General features: G+C 29.9%; 2 protein-coding genes and 1 pseudogene across 4 annotated transcripts in view; 1 reads left to right on the top strand and 2 right to left on the bottom strand.

Annotated features, from left to right (window-relative positions):
* Positions 1–11,448, top strand: part of LOC123203307 (chlorophyllide a oxygenase, chloroplastic-like) — a 57,569-nt gene extending 46,121 nt beyond the window's left edge. Inside the window, exons 3-8 of one of the 3 annotated variants that reach the window (XR_006499274.1) lie at positions 9,045–9,149; positions 9,361–9,636; positions 9,947–10,056; positions 10,709–10,875; positions 11,027–11,111; positions 11,259–11,448. Coding sequence is in view for 1 of the 3 variants with exons in the window: in XM_044619629.1 (XP_044475564.1) it covers positions 9,045–9,149; positions 9,361–9,636; positions 9,947–10,051 (486 nt within the window). In the remaining 2 variants the exon portion in view is untranslated. Of the gene's footprint in view, positions 1–9,044; positions 9,150–9,360; positions 9,637–9,946; positions 10,383–10,708; positions 10,876–10,999; positions 11,112–11,258 lie in introns of those variants that run through there. The other 2 variants (XR_006499273.1, XM_044619629.1) reach the window with 2 other exon arrangements.
* Positions 1–18,021, bottom strand: part of LOC123203298 — a 64,170-nt gene that overhangs the window by 7,636 nt on the left and 38,513 nt on the right. The gene's annotated exons all lie outside the window — the stretch shown is intronic.
* Positions 14,207–16,406, bottom strand: LOC123203306 (annotated as a pseudogene).

The following is an 18,021-nucleotide window of genomic DNA, read 5'->3' as shown; positions in this document are numbered from 1 at the left end:
TTTTTTGCGTCGTGGTGGTGATTTAAAAGAAGTAACTCTTGCTAGGCAAATATAAAAGAGAAAAGGCTGAATGATAAAAAATCTAGCTTCAAGCAAAAAGATAAATGATAAAAATAGGAGGAATAATAATTAAAGCAAAGCTAATTAAATACCAGAAGATTAAGAGAGTGAACAAGAAAACAACAGGAAGTGATTATGGAAGGCTTAAAACAAGTGCACCTGAATCGCTATCTTTCTGAGACTTGTTTTGGAGAACCAGAGAGCTGTAATGGCTTTTCTTCTGCTTGAGGAAGATTGAACCAACAACCATTAAAGTGTTTGACTGCAAACGAGAAAGAAAGAGTTAGTTTTTCTTTAACTTGAGTTAGTTTAGCTCCATGCATCGATATAATAGTATTTTTAAATGAACTGAATTTGACCAACTTTTACATATTTTTAGTTTTTCCACGTTCTAACAATATTAGACAATAATTATCTCCATTTTCATGTGATTAGCCAATGTCCAATCGTCTCTCTCTTTAATCTTGCATTTTTTAAAAAAAATTTCTTAAATTTGTCTTTTTTTTAATTTAATTTTATATATATTAATGTATTTATTATTTTAAAATAATTTTTAATTAATAATAAAATAATATTTAATCATATAATAATATAATATTATTTATAAAAAAAATCATATTTATTATTTATATATATAATATTATTAACATATTAATACATTATTTTATAAAAATTTAAAAAATCAAAATTTAGGCTTAAAATATCAGTTTAAAATAGAAAACTCAATACCTGAATTGCTTTCACTCCTTCAATTCTATTCTATCATAAAGGAAGTTGTGGAAATCATAATAAAGTACAATTTTTGTCCTTGCACAACTCACCCGTCTTTACATTGATTAAAATTTATGTTAAATTATAATTATATTATATTTTTAGAGGTAATGAAAATGATAAAATAATAATATTTGATGACCATGATAAAGATGAAGAGTGATTGGAGTCTCTATTAAAATTTTAATTAAATTAACAATAAAATTTATAATTAATGTTTTTGCCTATGTATTGGACTATGAGTTGTTTTTAATCTTTTTTTTTTAAGTTATTTTATTTTACTAAATTGAAATTTATTTTCAAGAAATAGATATACTCGATTATTATTAATAATTGTATAAAATTATTTTTAATAAATTTTATATGATTTATGTTTAAAAAATATATTAAATAATTAATATTATTTTAAAATTTTATAATAATTTAATAATAAATTAATCTTATTGATTAAATCAATCAAACCATGACCTAATGAGATACCGATCCCATAATTAATCTGGTTTTAAAACCTTAGCAATTTTGAATGGCGGGTCTTGATGACTTGGATAATCCAAAGAGATGCTTTTAGTTTTAAAAAAAAAAAAAAATCGGGGGCCAGAGAATATCGCGTAGCATAGCATGCTTCTCGGATTTTGATAAAAATATTATTCTGATGGCAAGTGGGTCGGTCGTTGTTAATTATATACATGAATATCAGTCCCCCACTTTTCCAAACCAAATTGTATTAAAATAATAATGCATTAGGTGGCTAATAATAACTTTTATAGCCAAGTTGTAATCAAGTTGCACTAAATCAATCCTATTTAAGGTGGCTAATTATGTAGTATTATTTGTATAGAAAGACTTGGGTATCGACTCAAAATGAGTCTTCTTCTAAGTTATTATACTAAAATATTGTGGTTAATAATATCATTATTTGTATATAGTTATCAACTAATTATTTGTATAGATACACACTTTTGTGATTTTAAATGGATATATATATATATATATATATATATATATATATATATATATATATATATATATATATATATATATATATATATATATATATATATATATATATATATATATATATATATTTATATTATATTATATGTAATTAAATGATTTTGAATTAAAAATAAAATAATATTTAATTAGATAATAACATATTATGTATATATTTATTTATATTTTCAAAAATATATACATATAACATTGTTAATCCGTATTATATAACATTGTAATTCCATTTTTATCTCTTTTAGTTTGTCCATTCTTAATATGAGATGTTAATTTTTTATTTTATTTTTTGTAATCATAGGGTGAGAATTGGGCAAATAGAATGCTGCCATTCAAGCCAATTTTCACCATCTTAGATACTATTTAGGTCAAATCATGCCATTTCAAATATGATCTAGTTAAGATAGTACCTAATCAATATTGTGTTGGTTATTTATTTATTTTCTTTTATTTTTCAATTAAAGGTAAAAATCTAAGTGGCTAATTCCGAAGTTGGTGAAGGAAAGTGGTTTGTTTGTATCTTAGGATGAAATTGTTATTAACCGTATAATATATATTTTGTAAAACTAATCTTATATGTAATTATAATAAATATCAATAATGAAGGGTCATCTAGTTATTAAATAATTTAATAAATTCCCGTATAATTGATATTTACATTTTTTAACATTTATTCTTTCTATATTTTTTAGAAATATGGTTCATATCTGTTTCGGTTTTTTTGCATTATCCATGCTTCTTGGGCGTGAGGTATAGGTGATAAGCTCCACATTTATCCCTTAAATGCAATTAATTTCTTTCAAAGAGTGGATTCGAGCAAAGGTTCAAATTTTGTTTAAAAGTATTTTAAGAGTAAACTCTTGATTTATATAATATCATGAGTGTGAGATTAATTACTGGAATCGGCATATCACTTGTTTGGTATAATCAGTCCGCTCTGAAAAACAATCTACTCAAATAAAATTTCCTCCTTAAACGGAAAAAAAAAAAAAAAAACGTATGTTTGGAGTGTGGGTAACCAAAAATCCCATAGACTTAGCCCTCAGGGGGCTGTGGAAACCAGAGGAAGCACTAATGTATAATCAATAGGTTTCCGAAGGGCTGGTAAATAAACGTGGTTAGAAATATAAGCAGCTTCTGGGAAGCCACAAGAACAAATCCTCTTAAAGGCCGACTAACGAATTGGTAATAGTGGCCAAGCAGATAAAACAATTTCTATTTCTTTCTGAATAGTTTCTCTGTTTATCTCTTTCTTTATTTTATATATAAAGAAAGACCTCCCCCAATTCTCTATCTTGGGTTTTATCTATCATTTTGAATTTAAATGGATTTATTTATTTTATGTACACATGTCAAATGAGTTATGTCGCCCGGAGCTTAACCGAATGATAAAATTTTTGTTCAGTCCAATTCAATTTGATATTATGTATAATTTATTTAATAAAATAATAATTATAATATAAACATTATTTTTTAAAAAAAATTAACAGAAAAGGCTTGGTCCTAAATATATAGGGTTGGATCGCAAGCCTTATGTATATTCTTTTTAAGTATTCTTATCTTTTTCACTCTGTCCATTATTAATATGCCACATCAATTTTTTTATTTTTTATTTTTTGTTATCATATGGTGAGAACTAGGCAAACAACACATGATATGGCAAAATTCGATCAAAATGAAATTAAAGCCAATTTCTGCCATCTTAGATGTTATTCAAGTTAAATTGAACCATTTCAAGTACAATCTAATCGAGATTGTATCTAATCAATTTTGTTTTGATTATATAAATTATTTTAATTAAAAATAAAGATCTAAGTGATTAATTCCTAAGTGATGGATATATAATTTGTTTATATGTTAGAATGTAATTGATATTAATTATATAATATATATTTTTTAATATATTATATGTAATTATAATAAGTATAAATTTGGATATCAATAGGGACAAACCCAAACTTGGATTTGAAAATTTTGAATTACCCTTTTTATATGAAAAATGAGTATACCTCATTTAGTCTTGCAAAATGACTAATATAATATAATTAAAGTATCAAAATAATCTTCAAAAATTTACCCTTTTTTTTTTAGATTTTATCTTATCTTAATTAGTAATTTATATATTTACTTTTATTTAATTTTAACCCTTATGTACTATATCTCTTGGTCTATCATTAGATATTAATAATAATAAATCACCAAGTTATTAAATAATTTTAAATTATGAAAAAAAATAACACCTAATTACATGATAACATATTATTATTAATACTAAAATTAATATATATTATAGATACGCATAATATTATTCATTCTCCAAACTTTCAAAACATAGATTTGCCATTAACACTAAGTGGGAAATAGTTCGTTTTTTTTCAAACTTAGCGAGTGGAAATATATTTTTCCACCAACCAAATTGTATTTTCTTATAAAAAGCCCGCTATTTTGCTGTCCACCCGTTGCTCTAATTCAAACTTAAAAAAAAAATTTGGCTAATTTTTTTATTTTATAAAAAATTAATATAATAATAATTTAATAAATTCCTGTATATTTAATATTTATACTTTTTCAACGTTTATGTTTTCTACATTTTAAAAAAATATGATTTCATACCTATGTCAACGTTTTTGCATTGTCTATACTTCTTATCAGCCAAGTGTAATTAACTTCGTCTAAGGAGTGGATTCCAAACACAAAAGAGTAAAGGTCAAATCTCTTTTAATAATATTTTAAAATTAAATTTTTTATTTTTAATACAGTAATTATAAAATTGGTTATTAAAATTAAAATTTTACTTATTTAATATGATCGATTCATCCTAAAAGAGGATCCAATTCAAGTAAATTTCCTCATTCAAAAAATATAAAAAAGGCTCAGGTTTATTTGGAGCGTTGGTAACCAAAAATCCCATGGACTTAGCCCTCTGGGGCTGTGGAACCAGAGGAAGCAGCAACCTTCATTGGCTGCAGTCCAAACGAGTGTATGATCAATAGGTTTCTGAAGAGCTGGTAAGTAAACGCGGTTAGAAATATGAGCAGCTTCTGGTATATATAGAAGAAGCCACCTGCCCAGCCACAAGAACAAATCCTCTTAAAGACCCACTATCGAATTGGCAATAGTGGCCAAGCCAATAAAATTATTTCTGTTTCTCCCTAGATAGTTTCTCCGCTTCTCTTTTCACTTCTTGAGTTTTTCGGTCTCCATCTCTTCACTTTCACGGATCGTGCTCTTATTCTTGGAAGGAAGAAAAAAATGCAAAATAAAGAGGAAGAAAGAGGGTGAAAGTGACAAATTTAACATGCAAAAAGCTATTTTAAAATTTTGTTAATTAGGAGTGATATGATAATTTTGAAAAGTAAAGTAATTGTAAATTATATGATAATTTAATTTTTTTGACACAATGTTGTGATTTTTTATAATGAGTTCATGTTTTGAATGACAAAATATGATTTATGAATTTAATTGTGAGAAAAAGTTTTCAAGTAAATCACTAGATATACAAATTAAGTGCAATACCTATTGATGCAATAGTCATAACCCATTGATTTACACAATTTAGAGATTACATAAGATAGATAATAATAATATTTCGAAGACAAATTTTTAATTTATCTAATATCATGATTGTGAGGATGGTTAATGAAATTGGGTTTCACCTGTTTGATATGATTGACCCATTCGTAAAAACAATATGACTCAAATAAAATTTTCTCGTTAAAGAAAAAACTCAAAAAAAAAAAGAACTCAAGTTTGTTTGGTCTGTGGGTAACCAAAAATCCCACGGACCTCGCCCTCAGGGGCCTAATGTATAATCGGTAGGTTTCTGAAGAGCTGGTAAGTAAACGTGGTTGGAAATATGGACAGCTTCTTGTATAGAAGAAGCCACCTGCCCAGCCACAGGAACAAATCCTCTTAAAGATCGACTATCGAATTGGTAATAGTGGCCAAGCCAATAAAACAATTTCTATTTCTTTCTAGATAGTTTTTCTGTTTCTCTTTTCATTTCTGAAGTTTTTCAATCTTCATTTTTTCGCTTTCACAGGTAGTGTTCTCACTCCTTGATTGCTTATTTTTTGCTGATTTTTTTTTTTTTCTGGAAAAAGAAAAGTCAATATTGGTACTTCCTTTCTGGGCGTTAAATTCTCTTTGCATTCTGATAAATCTTGGTTCATGTTTCTGTTTAAGTCGTTGTTCCTCTGTATTCTTGTAGTTTGATGCAAAATTGCTGCATTTTTTGTTCCAGTGGCGCTTGTGTGAAAACTTTATTATAAAAAAATAACATTACCAAGGACAAAATAATTTACATGTAATGCAAGTTAAACCTGATTTCCACAACCAATACCTATTCAAACCCTTAACCTTAAAAATCCTTCAACATAAGTCCAAACCCATTGGAATCGCCATTCACTCAAATCTAAACTCACCAAAACCATTTGCTAGGAAAAAGAGAATGAAAGTGAGACAGGAAGAAGAGGGCAAAAATGACAAATTTAATATGCAAGAAACTATTATAAAATTTTGTTAATACAAAGTGATACCAAAAATTTGAAAAATGAAATAGTTATGAGTATATAATAATGTAATTTTGTGACACATTGTTGTTATTTTTTCCGATAATGAGATTATGTAATTGATATACATAATTTAGTGTCTTATATAACATAACCTATGATAGCAACAAAGTGTGTGTAAATATGGTTAAGAAAAAAGACTAAGAAAAAAATTTCTTATTTTGCTTGGTCTAATGAAGGAATGTCTACATCTATAGTATTCTTGCTAATTTGTAGTTTTGTACAAGAATAACACAATGGTTTCATCTCTTTTTCTACTCTTTTTACTTTTTTCACCCCTTATTCCCATCTTTTATATACATATTTTTGGAAGGAGGAGGTCTCTCCAAATTCTTCCTCTCTCCAAAATTAAATCGTGATTTTAAATTTAAATTGATTGATTTATGTATATATTAATGGTACTTACACTTATGTGGTGTTTACTATTTATGTCTTTATTGGATGACATTTGTGGCATAAGATATCTGCATTCACAGTCTATTCACTAATTTATCATCTTCTTCTTGTTTTTTCTTTTTTAGTTGAAAAATTTATTCTCACCTAAAGATTATACTTTTCTCAAGTTTTAACCATTTATTTTTTAAAAACTTAAATACTCATACAACTATTAAATTTGGTTATTAATGTTAAAACTAAAAATATCATTTAACTAAAAATATTTAAAAAAACTAAAAATTTATTATATTTCTCTTCTTAAATTAAAAAATATGATAATTTCCTCTAATTTTAGTTTTAAAATATTACTTTTTTATCATTTAGTGTTTTCATCTTTTCCCATTAACATCACCCTAAACTTTTAAAAATTTTTATTTACCCTCTCTTCAACTTCATATTACTCCTCTCCCGGTTCCCATCTAGGGTCTTCAACTACAGATTTATTTAAATTTATGCTATGTAATGACTGACGGTTACCGGATAATTATTGTGACATATGATTCGACCAATGACTTTTTTATATTTTTCGAAGCCGAGATTCCCAAATTTGTGCCCAGCCACATAAAAGTATCTAAGCATATTCCAATTCATATCTAACCAATTGCAATTTAAGCCATCAATTCCACTCACAATCAGAGCCAACAATTTGATCAACAATTAAGTGACAGAGATATCTCAATAATCAGAGGTGGCAAGAATTCAGATATCTGGAACCCGCAAGTTTGGAGGTACTCCCTCCCAGACCGAGGGCGTATGTGAATGTCCAACAAGACACTTGTGCCACCGAAGTGTCCATGCTTGTCCACGTGGCATAGATGGCAGGCCAACTGCGATCGCGGGCAACACCAACCTCTTATCAGCAAATTTGCTCACATTTTTTTCTCTCTCCCTCTCTCTCTCTTCACACTGCGTACAGTTAAACGCCATGAGCACTGTTGCTACTGCTGCTTTTCTGTCTCTTCCAATCTCGCTGTGTAGACCAGCCAAGATTAACACTAAAAAGGTTTTTACTTTTGTATTTTTTTTTTATTGGTTTGTTTATTTGGGTAGTTTTTATTTTTGGAGAATATATTTGTTTTGGTGGTTGATTTTTTAGTTGAATTTGCTGCTTGTTTGAGGTGTTCGTCGTTAAAAAGATGTATAAGTGTTTTTATTTGTTTGTAGCTTTCTGGTAATTTTTTTTTTTCATCTGGGTAGTTTGGAGAGGAACTTAGTTTGGGTGGTCAATATGATTCGAATTTGATTTGTTTATATGATGGGTTTATCTAGGTTGCTGCTAGATTTGTTGGAATATAGCTTGATCATAGTTTAATGCTGTCTTGATAGGTTTACTTGCTGCTTTTAATTTGGTGGTTTATTGATATGGACCAAGGTTAAGCTTATTGAATTGTTGTTTCAATTGTGACTTAGAAGTGGCACAACATTTACAAAGTATAAATCCCTCCTTTTGCTCTTGCTTTTGTTCTATTAAGTTATATGCATTATTGCAAGGCCTAAAAAAAAATGTGCTGCATATGTTTTTGAGCAAACCATGCATTTATCAAAAAGAGAAAGGAGCTTTTCATAATTTTGTTGGCTTAAAGTTTACCATAATAAGAGAAATCTGTATGTGGTTAAAGTTTATCAAAGAGAGCATGATAGGATTAAGAGGTTTGCTGATAGAATTCCTATGCTGTTACTGGAAATAACATTTTTGTTTACTCTTATTAACATTGGCGTGGGTTTATAGGGTGTTCAAGGAGGCTTAGTAGATAAGAAAGAATGGATGGAGCACACTATTCAATGTGGAGGATCCAAGGTCTAAAGTCCCTCAATGTAAAGGAAAGTTTTTGGATGTGAACCAAGCGCTTGAAGTAGCTAAGTACGATATTCAGTACTGTGATTGGAAGGCTCGACAAGATGTGCTCGCAATTATGCTTCTCCCTGAGAAGGTCTCTGCTATTCCTGGCCTTTCTTGACTAATTGAAGTTTTTCTAATGTTGTTTGATTCTTAAGATTATGTAGGTATTATATTCTTTATCTTCACAAATTATGGATATGAGCTTTACACCTGAATGATATAGACAAACAAAGGCAGCATATTCTCAGAGCTTGAAAAGAGTGATAGCTGGGCTGATTTTGTCCTTGCAGTATAATGAACATTTGGGAGTTCTGATTGCTTCCTTAAGATGATACGCACTTTTATTGACAATGATGTAGGTTGTTGAAGTTCTAAACCCTCTGACACATGATTACAAGTCCATTGGCACAATGAGGAAAGAGCTTGCTGAGTTGCAAGAAGAACTATCTCTGGCTCATAATAAGGTCTGGAAAGTCAACAATTGCTGATATACCATGTGACTTAAATGTACCTTAACAATTTCTATTAATCTGAATTCTGTGACTTGGGTAGATTGAAAATCTTTCCGTTTTATTAATCAAACCCACATGTGACAATTAAAGGCTAAAAAGACACCCGATATATTTGGAATTTATAACTGCCATCTCATAGCCAATTTTCCGTGAACAAAAATAGGTTCATATATCTGAAGCAAGGGTTGCCACTGCTTTGGATAAACTAACTCACATGGAAACATTGGTTAATGATAGGCTGTTACAAGATAGAAACACCTCAGAATCTGATCAAAGTTGCTATTCTCCTTATACTTCTACGCAATCGCTGGATACCATTAAAGCAAAGTTGCCTCGGAAAAGCTTGAATGTCTTCGGTCCAGTTCAATCTTATCATCCCCAATTGAAAAACTTCTGGTATCCTGTTGCTTTCTCCTCCAATCTCAAGGATGATACAATGGTAAATCCTTCAAAATTATGATTTTAAGTGAAAGAAATACTTGATCTACAAATTTCATGTCCTAAAACTACCAAGATTGTCTTCTAGTGAACTGAAGCAAGTTGAATAACTGCGGTTCCACTGTCTTTGTTTTATTTCATTAGTTATTTAATTTTTTTAATGGTTGTGTTACTTAGCTATCAAATATATTGATGCGCTTTAACAAATTTCATACTTGATGCTTTTGAGCGGGAGCAGGGTGGTTGTGATGTATCGTCCAAAACTTTTACCCGCGGATATTCTTACATGTATCTTACCATCTCTGTTTCAGATTCCAACTGAATGCTTTGAGGAACCATGGGTTATCTTTCGTGGCAAAGATGGGAAACCTGGATGTGTCCAGGATACATGTGCACATAGAGTCTATAGTGACTGATACAAGTAGAAAATGAATATTGCTGACTCCTGAAAAATGTTTTGCTAATAAATATAAGGGTGGGAATACACGTGATGGATACCTGGCTGGCTTCTCGTTCCCTCAGACTACAGCTCTGAGATTCCTACCACACCCCGTTACAGCTACACCCCTTTCTGCATCCCGCAGCTCCTTCATCTTATTCCTCAACCATCAATATTTTCCAGCACAAGCAACAACACAATAATACACACAGGCAAAGCAATGTAACAGTGCAAGCAATGAACAGCAATAATGTATTTATGTATTCATTAATCACTATCAAGGATTACATTGAATCTTCATTACAAAATATGATTCCATTCTTTCCAGAATCTGGACTCTGAATACAGAATACTGAGTACAAAAGTCACAAACAGTAACAAAACATCCTACACAGCATTCGAGAGGCTGTACTCTCCTTCACTTCCTGACTGTCAAATCTCTACTTGCCTCTCTACCTTGCCTGCCTCCTTTTTCTCTCCTTCCTCAGTTCTTACCAACTCTCTGCCACACCTCATTCTTTCTGTTGGAGCCTCATTGTCAAGGTGGACTGCTTCCAGAGCCACTTGTCTTTTGCCAGGCTGGCTATGTTTTTTCCTACGTGTGACATACACATTAGCTCTAACAACACGACAGATGGAAAATGTGAGAAAATGCCATCTACAAGATTGCTTAATGTGAATATAAAATCAGTGCCATGTTTTGAAAACGAGGGAATGACTTGGATTTGGCCTGGTGATGAGGCTCCAACTGCCAACCTTCCTTCTTTATTACCTCCTTCAGAATTTGAAATTCATGCTGAGGTATGCTTTGATGGAATTGAAATTGTTTCATATATTGTGGTTACAAGATTCACATCAATCATGCTTGCATGGTCTTTTCTAAGAGTTTGTATCTTCTCTTATCTCTTACGTTCTTGAATGACAGATTGTTATGAAACTTCCAATTGAACAGGGGCTACTTCAGGATAACCTTTTAGAACTAGCTCATGCTCCATTTACCCACTCTTCTACTTTGCCAAGGGATGGAGTGTTCCCAGGTTAGTTCTGTTAAATTTAAATTAAATGATCTTCAATTTGATTTTTAAATTGTTATAAAAAAGTTTATTCATTTGGAGATATATGCCCACATTTCTGAACTTACTTTCTTGCTTTTATGTAATCCATGGCATTGGATGCATTTTCAGCTTGGTGAACTTTTTAACACCTGCATCTGGCCCCCAAGGATACTGGGACCCTTATCCAATGGATATGGAATTTCGACCTCCATGTATGGTGCTATCAACCGTTGGGATATCAAAACCTGGAAAATTGGAAGGACGGAGTAACAGATAGTGTTCAACACGTCTTCATCATCTTCACGTCTGCTTACCTTCATCAACGAAGAAAACAAGGTTGTTATATGGAATGTCTCTGGACTTCGCTTCTGTTTTAAAGCACAACCCCTTAGTGCAATACTTGTGGAGGCATTCGCAGAACAGGTAAAAACTTGCTTTTTGTGACCTATCCTGTCGCCCGGGGTTTTGGGTTGGTTTAGCAAGAATAAAACTCACCCACGTGTATCTGGATAGTGATTGACTAATTTCTTGATATGTGCTAAAAACAGGTGTTTAATGAGGATGTAAGGCTAAAATCATTAATTATCAACAAAACGAAAGTGACAGGTAGGGGGAAGAAGAGAGACAGCGGTATTAACAAAGAGAGGGTTCCGAGAGACCGCAAATCGGACGACCCAGTTGGACAATTGAAAAGCAAGCACCATAGACGGTCCACAGCAGCCCTTTGATCTTGTTGAACTCTATTTCGAACAAAACGGAAACCATCCACAGAAGCAGAGTGGCCGAAAAGAAGACACCAGCCTTGTTGTTATGACTTTGATTTTAACTCGTTCTTGCCATTGAAAAACCTCTCCAATCTAACCAAAATTAAGAAAAGGGAACACCTGATAGTTAATGGTGGGATGGGGTGGTAGTTATGGTGAGAAGACTAGCGTTGGAAGATGGATTTATTTTTTCTGATTTTGACCTTTGGTCTGTTAGTCACCCGTAAAGTTATACCCACCCGTGAATTATGATGGATCCGACCCGAATGCATGAGTATCCGTTTTGATCCCGATCAAAATTATATTTCTTAAGAAAAGCATAACTCAAAAGATAATATTTGTTTATTCTGTTTTTTGCAGCGAAAAGAGGCTCAGAGATAAAATTTATGTTTAATGTTTTCCGTTTTCGAAAAACAGTATTTGAAAATAATAACAGTAAACATGCGTTTAATATTATTTGTTATAATAAATATAAAATATTGTGGTATAATAGACAATCATAATATATAAATTTTATAGTTTTAAAAAATTGGATTGGATCAATCGATCCAATCAGTTAAATTGTTAATTACTATTCAAACTGATTGGAGAATATATCAAATTAAGTGTGACTCGGTCAATATTAAAAATTGAATTTATTTTTTAAGAATTCATTACAAAAACTTGAACCAAAATTTTATTTATTATATTTGAATATATACACCATCAAACTAAACTTATTTTAACATTAAATAAATCAAATTATATAATTAATTATAAATTGTACAAAAGTTTTTTAATATTATTTTTAAATAATTAACCATTCCAATCATTGATTAATTGATCCAATCATGGATTGAATCGGACTGTCTTTTTCATTGGATCAATATTTAATCTAGGTCTAAAAACATTTATAAATTTTTTCTATATTTTATGTTTTTAATATCTTAGTTATGAGATTTTTGGCTGTTTTAATTGTATTAAAAAATAAAAATAATGTGAATCAGTATTACATATTTTTACAGGATGAAATAGAATAAAAACTTTGGGTGATCAACATATCACAAAGGAATTGAAATCATTTAATATTCAAATTTTAGTTTTGGTTTTTATTTGAAACCAATTAAACTAGGGTTGTGGTAAATAATCCAGGGGTTATGGAAAAACATTCAATTAATATTCCTTGTTAACAAAGTCTTGTACTCTGACACCAAAATAGAAATTTTGAGTGCTTAAAATTGTTATCAACTAAGAAGCACGAAATTATTAGTAGGGGATGACTTCCAGGTTTTTGAAAGATTTCAGAAACAAAAACAGTCCAACACTTATACAATGCATGCTGGGAATGTTTCCGAAAAATATATAAAATTTTAAAGCGCATTTTTGTTTGAGAAACACGTTTCTTCAAATTAAAAAAGAAAATTAGAACATTTTTCTTTTCCAATATATGTTACCTTTTCTAATTATGTCACACACTTTTCTTTACAATTTCTTGGATTTTCACTTCTTTCAAGATCTTTTTTTTGAATTTCATAGATACGTTGTTAAACCCCTTTCTACTAACTTCTTAGGGATGCTTGATTCAAATACTTAAAAATTTCTTCAGTATTCTATATTTTATTATTAACATTAACTTTGTTTGATTTACTAGATAATAAAAATGATATGACGGTTAATATAAAAAATAATTTGATTAACATCTTTATATGAGATTAAAAAATTATCATGATAATTTTATTTTATTATAATTTTATCTGAATTTATTAATTTTTAGAACAAAAATATTTTAATTTTCACTTAATATAAAAATAAAAATGAAGAATATTTTAAAATAATTATAATCAAAGACATTAAGTAAAAAAATAATTTAGTATTATTTTATTAAGTCAAACAAAACACAATAATTTTTTATATATATTTTTATCAAATAGAGTAATAACTTATATTCGATAATATTTTAAATAATTTATTTTCTTGATAATATTTTATTTTTGATGTATTAACAAAACCTATCCAAAAAACTTTTTTGGCCATATATATATATATATATATATATATATATATATATATATATATATATATATATATTTTAATGAAAAACCTATCCGAATTAGATAGTCCTTACTCACATTAAACAAATCAAACCTCAGATATAATAATTAGTTTTCCAATCACTGTTTTAAATAAATGAAAATTTTAATTTTAAAATACCCTATAAGAGATTTAAATTTATATCTCCTTATGCGTATAATTTAAACTCCTCTATTGTCACTCTCAAACAACTCCTTGCAGGCCATTTCTATTAGTATGGATTAAACAATGAATCCACCCTGATCGTTAGAATTGGCTATCATTACAGGATAGACAGCACTCATTACATTTTCAATTTACTAAGTAGAGGGCCGTTGCATCCTTCATTCATCTTAGATAGCAACTGCCTGCTAAAATATAAAAGATAATTTGGTATGTAATGAAGGTCAAAAGCTAGCAACAAGAGGTGTGAGCTTAAGTAACACAATTTTGTTGCCAAGACAGGTTTTACAATATATTTTTCGCCATCTGTATAAACTAAATTTTCTGAAATAAATCAATGTATTCATCGGTAATGACTTCCTGTTATTATACAGAGCACTATTCCTTTCACCATAAGCTGAATTGTTCTTCCTGTACAAAAAACAATGAAAAAAATGGAATATCTATGATACAGTTACTTACTGTTTTTTGGGGCCTTCATTGTATCAGTCAATCAGTATGATGATTATTCATCTGTGCTGGTGTTTTCTCCTTCCTGAAAGCCTTGAAGAGATCAATGGCAAGGAAAAAATTAAGCAAGTTCATGCCAAACATCCCAAACAAAGCAAGTGGCAACTCAATGCCCTTTTCAAACTTGGAAGCTTAATCAGCTTGACAGTGATCAGAACATGAGATGCAAACCTCGCAAGAACAAACATGGTCCAATTGAGAATCCACTCCACCCTAACAATTCTACTCTTGGCATCACGAATCCCAGCCATCCGTCTTACTTTCCTCATATGTAAAAATATGGAATGTAGCTGTATAGACATAATGAGTTCATCATCAGTGTAGTACATAACTGGCAGCTAATGCAAGAACAAAAAGTAGGATTTAAACAAGCAGAAAGATAAAACTGCAGATGGAAACAACTTCAGGAAGACACTGAAACGCACCTCACAAATGAGAGTAAGAATAAGGTAGTTGATAGTAATATTTCGGTATAAAGCAAAAGTGAAGCAAACCAATAGCAACAGATGATGCACAAGGATGGAAGGAATCAATCCACTGTATAACCGGTGGTGCAGCATATCCCACTGATCATATGCAAAGTAACCACATGAGAAGCATAAAGCTGGGTATGCCCACGGCCAAGTACCACCAACCAACTGTGAGTGCTCAAACATTGTTTTTGAACCATTTCTTATCCACTGATTAACTGAAATCAATACCACTGCAGAGGAAATGGAAGCACTTTATGATTAACAACAGGCAACAAGAGTTGAGATGAACAACTTAACAGAAAAATGAGAAAATAATCAGAAAAAACTGATTTGAGCCTGCCTTCAAAGAAATTAATAATAGGACAAATCACTTTAACAACCTTAATAATTGTCATTAAGCTACCCAAGGTTATTGAAAGATTTTTCCTTTCCTTTTAATGCCATGCTTTTGTCCTCAAATTGGCAAATTTTCATTCCAGTATCATGTGCTTGCATCGCACATCAAACACCAGTAACCGATTTATATATAATAAAAACATTTTCTTGCTAGATTAGATCAACACCATCAGCCGATCGTCAAGTTCTTCTCAAGTACAATTTCAAACACAAAGGTTAAAAAAACTCACACTCATCAACTAAATCTTCCCTAGTATAACTTCAAATAATTCAATTCTCAACTTCATGTCAATGATAACAACAAGAATATCAAGTACAAGAACTTTATCACCAACAACAAAGCCAAGAATTAACAAAAATTCACATTTCCTCAGCCACAAAGATAACTTTATTTCCACAATGACCACTTAAATAAACAATAATAGCCACATCTTTTTAACTTGAGCTAAAATAATTTATTATCAACACTACCATCTCAGTAATGAAAATATTTATATACCATATTGAAAAGCAAAAGAAATATTGCAACCTGAAACGGAAGTGACAGTTGAGTGAAGAAGAGAGACGGCGGTATAAACAAAGAGAGAGTCCCGAGAGACCGCAAATCGAACGACACAGTTGGACAATTGGAAGAAGCAAGCACCATAGACGATCCACATCAGCTCTCTGCGCTTGTTGAACACTATTCGAACAAAACGGAGACCATCCACAGAAGCAGAGTGGCTAAAAAGAAGACACCAACCTTGTTGTTAAGACTTTGATTATAGCTCGTTCTTGCCATTGAAAAACCTCTCCAATCTAACCAAAATTAAGAAAAAAAACACCGGATAATTAATTGTAGCTTTCATTCGATTTAGTTGGGATGGAATGAGAGTTAAGGTGAGAGAAGACGAGCGTTGGAAGATGGATTTATTTTTTCCGATTTTGACCTGTGGTCTGTTAGTCACCCGTAAAGTCGTACCCACCCGTGTATTATGATGGATCCTACCCGAATACGTGAGTTTCCGGTTTTATTTTTTTTACATGAGTGAATATTTACTACTCAAACCTCGGCATTTTATGAGGGACACTTTTTGCTTAAACGACTCTAACTAATCCTGAGTTACGAGTATTTGTTTATTATGATGCAAGGAAAAATTATGTTGCTTAAGAAAAGCATAACTGAAAAGATAATCTTTGTTTATTCTTTTCTTGCAGCAAAAAAGGTTCAAAGATAAAATTTATGTTTAATGTTTACCGTTTTCTAAAAACAATATTTGAAAATAATGACACCGAAAATGTGTTTATTATTATTTTTTATCATAAAAATGAAATATTGTATTATAATAGATAATTATAATATATAAATTTTATAGTTTTAAAAATCAGATCAGATCAATTGAACTGACTAGTTAAACCATTAATCACTAATGAAATTGATTGGAGTATATAAAAAACCAAATTTAATTAAGTCAATATTAAAAATTGTTTATGAAAACTTGCATCAATAGTTTATTTATCATATTTGAATATATATATATACACACATACACACACCCCATCCAATTAAACTTATTTTAATATTAAATAAGTTAAATTATATATTTAATAATAAATTATATAAAAATTCAACGATTAATAATAGGTTAGACGAGATAGTCCCCTCTATCCATTGATATCCGATCTGATTTTAAAAATATTAATAAATTCTTTCTATATTTTATGCTTTTAATAAATTAGTAATTTACAAGATTTTTGGTTGTTTTAATTGTACTAGAAAATAAAAATAATCTGAATAACTGTTACATATTTTTACAAAATGAAATAGAATAAAAACTTTGGGTGAGCAATATGTTATAAAGGAATAAAAATGTTTTAGTACTCAAATTTTAGTTTTGGTTTTTACTTGAAACCGATTATCGTAAGATAGATTTTAACTCTAATTTTTTTAACAAACAATCTAAAGGCCGTTGAAACACCTTTAATTAATACTCCTCATTCACAAGGTCTTTTACCCTAACACCAAAATAGAAATTTTAAGTACTTAAGATTGTTGTCAACTAAGAAGCATGAAAACATTGATAGGGGATGGTTTCCAAGTTTTTGAAAGATTCCATAACAAAAACACTCCAACATTTATACAAAATGTGTTGGGAATGTTTAAAAAAATTTATAAAATTTTGAAAGGCATTTTTGTTTCGAAAACATGTTTCTTTGTATCGAAAAAGAAAAATAGAACATTTTTTTTCTCAAATCTAAAATCCCTACCTTGTAATATATGTTATCTTTTTTAATTATGCCACACACTTACCTTTACAATTTCTTAGATTTCCACTTCTTTTACGGGTATTTTGTTAAACTCCTTTTTACTAATTTCTTAGGAACTTTTGGTTTAAGCACTTAAAAATTATTTTGATATTATATTTTTTTATTATTAACATCACTTTTTTTATTTATCAAATAATAAAAATGATGTGATGGTTAATAAATAATCTAATTATCACCTCCATTTGGTATTAAAAAATTACCATGGACTTA

This window comes from Mangifera indica, chromosome 19 (assembly GCF_011075055.1).
Source record: "Mangifera indica cultivar Alphonso chromosome 19, CATAS_Mindica_2.1, whole genome shotgun sequence".
NCBI classification, from domain to species: Eukaryota; Viridiplantae; Streptophyta; class Magnoliopsida; order Sapindales; family Anacardiaceae; genus Mangifera; species Mangifera indica.
The sequence above is the reverse complement of the archived record's forward strand: the minus strand, read 5'-3'. Positions and strand labels throughout refer to the sequence as shown.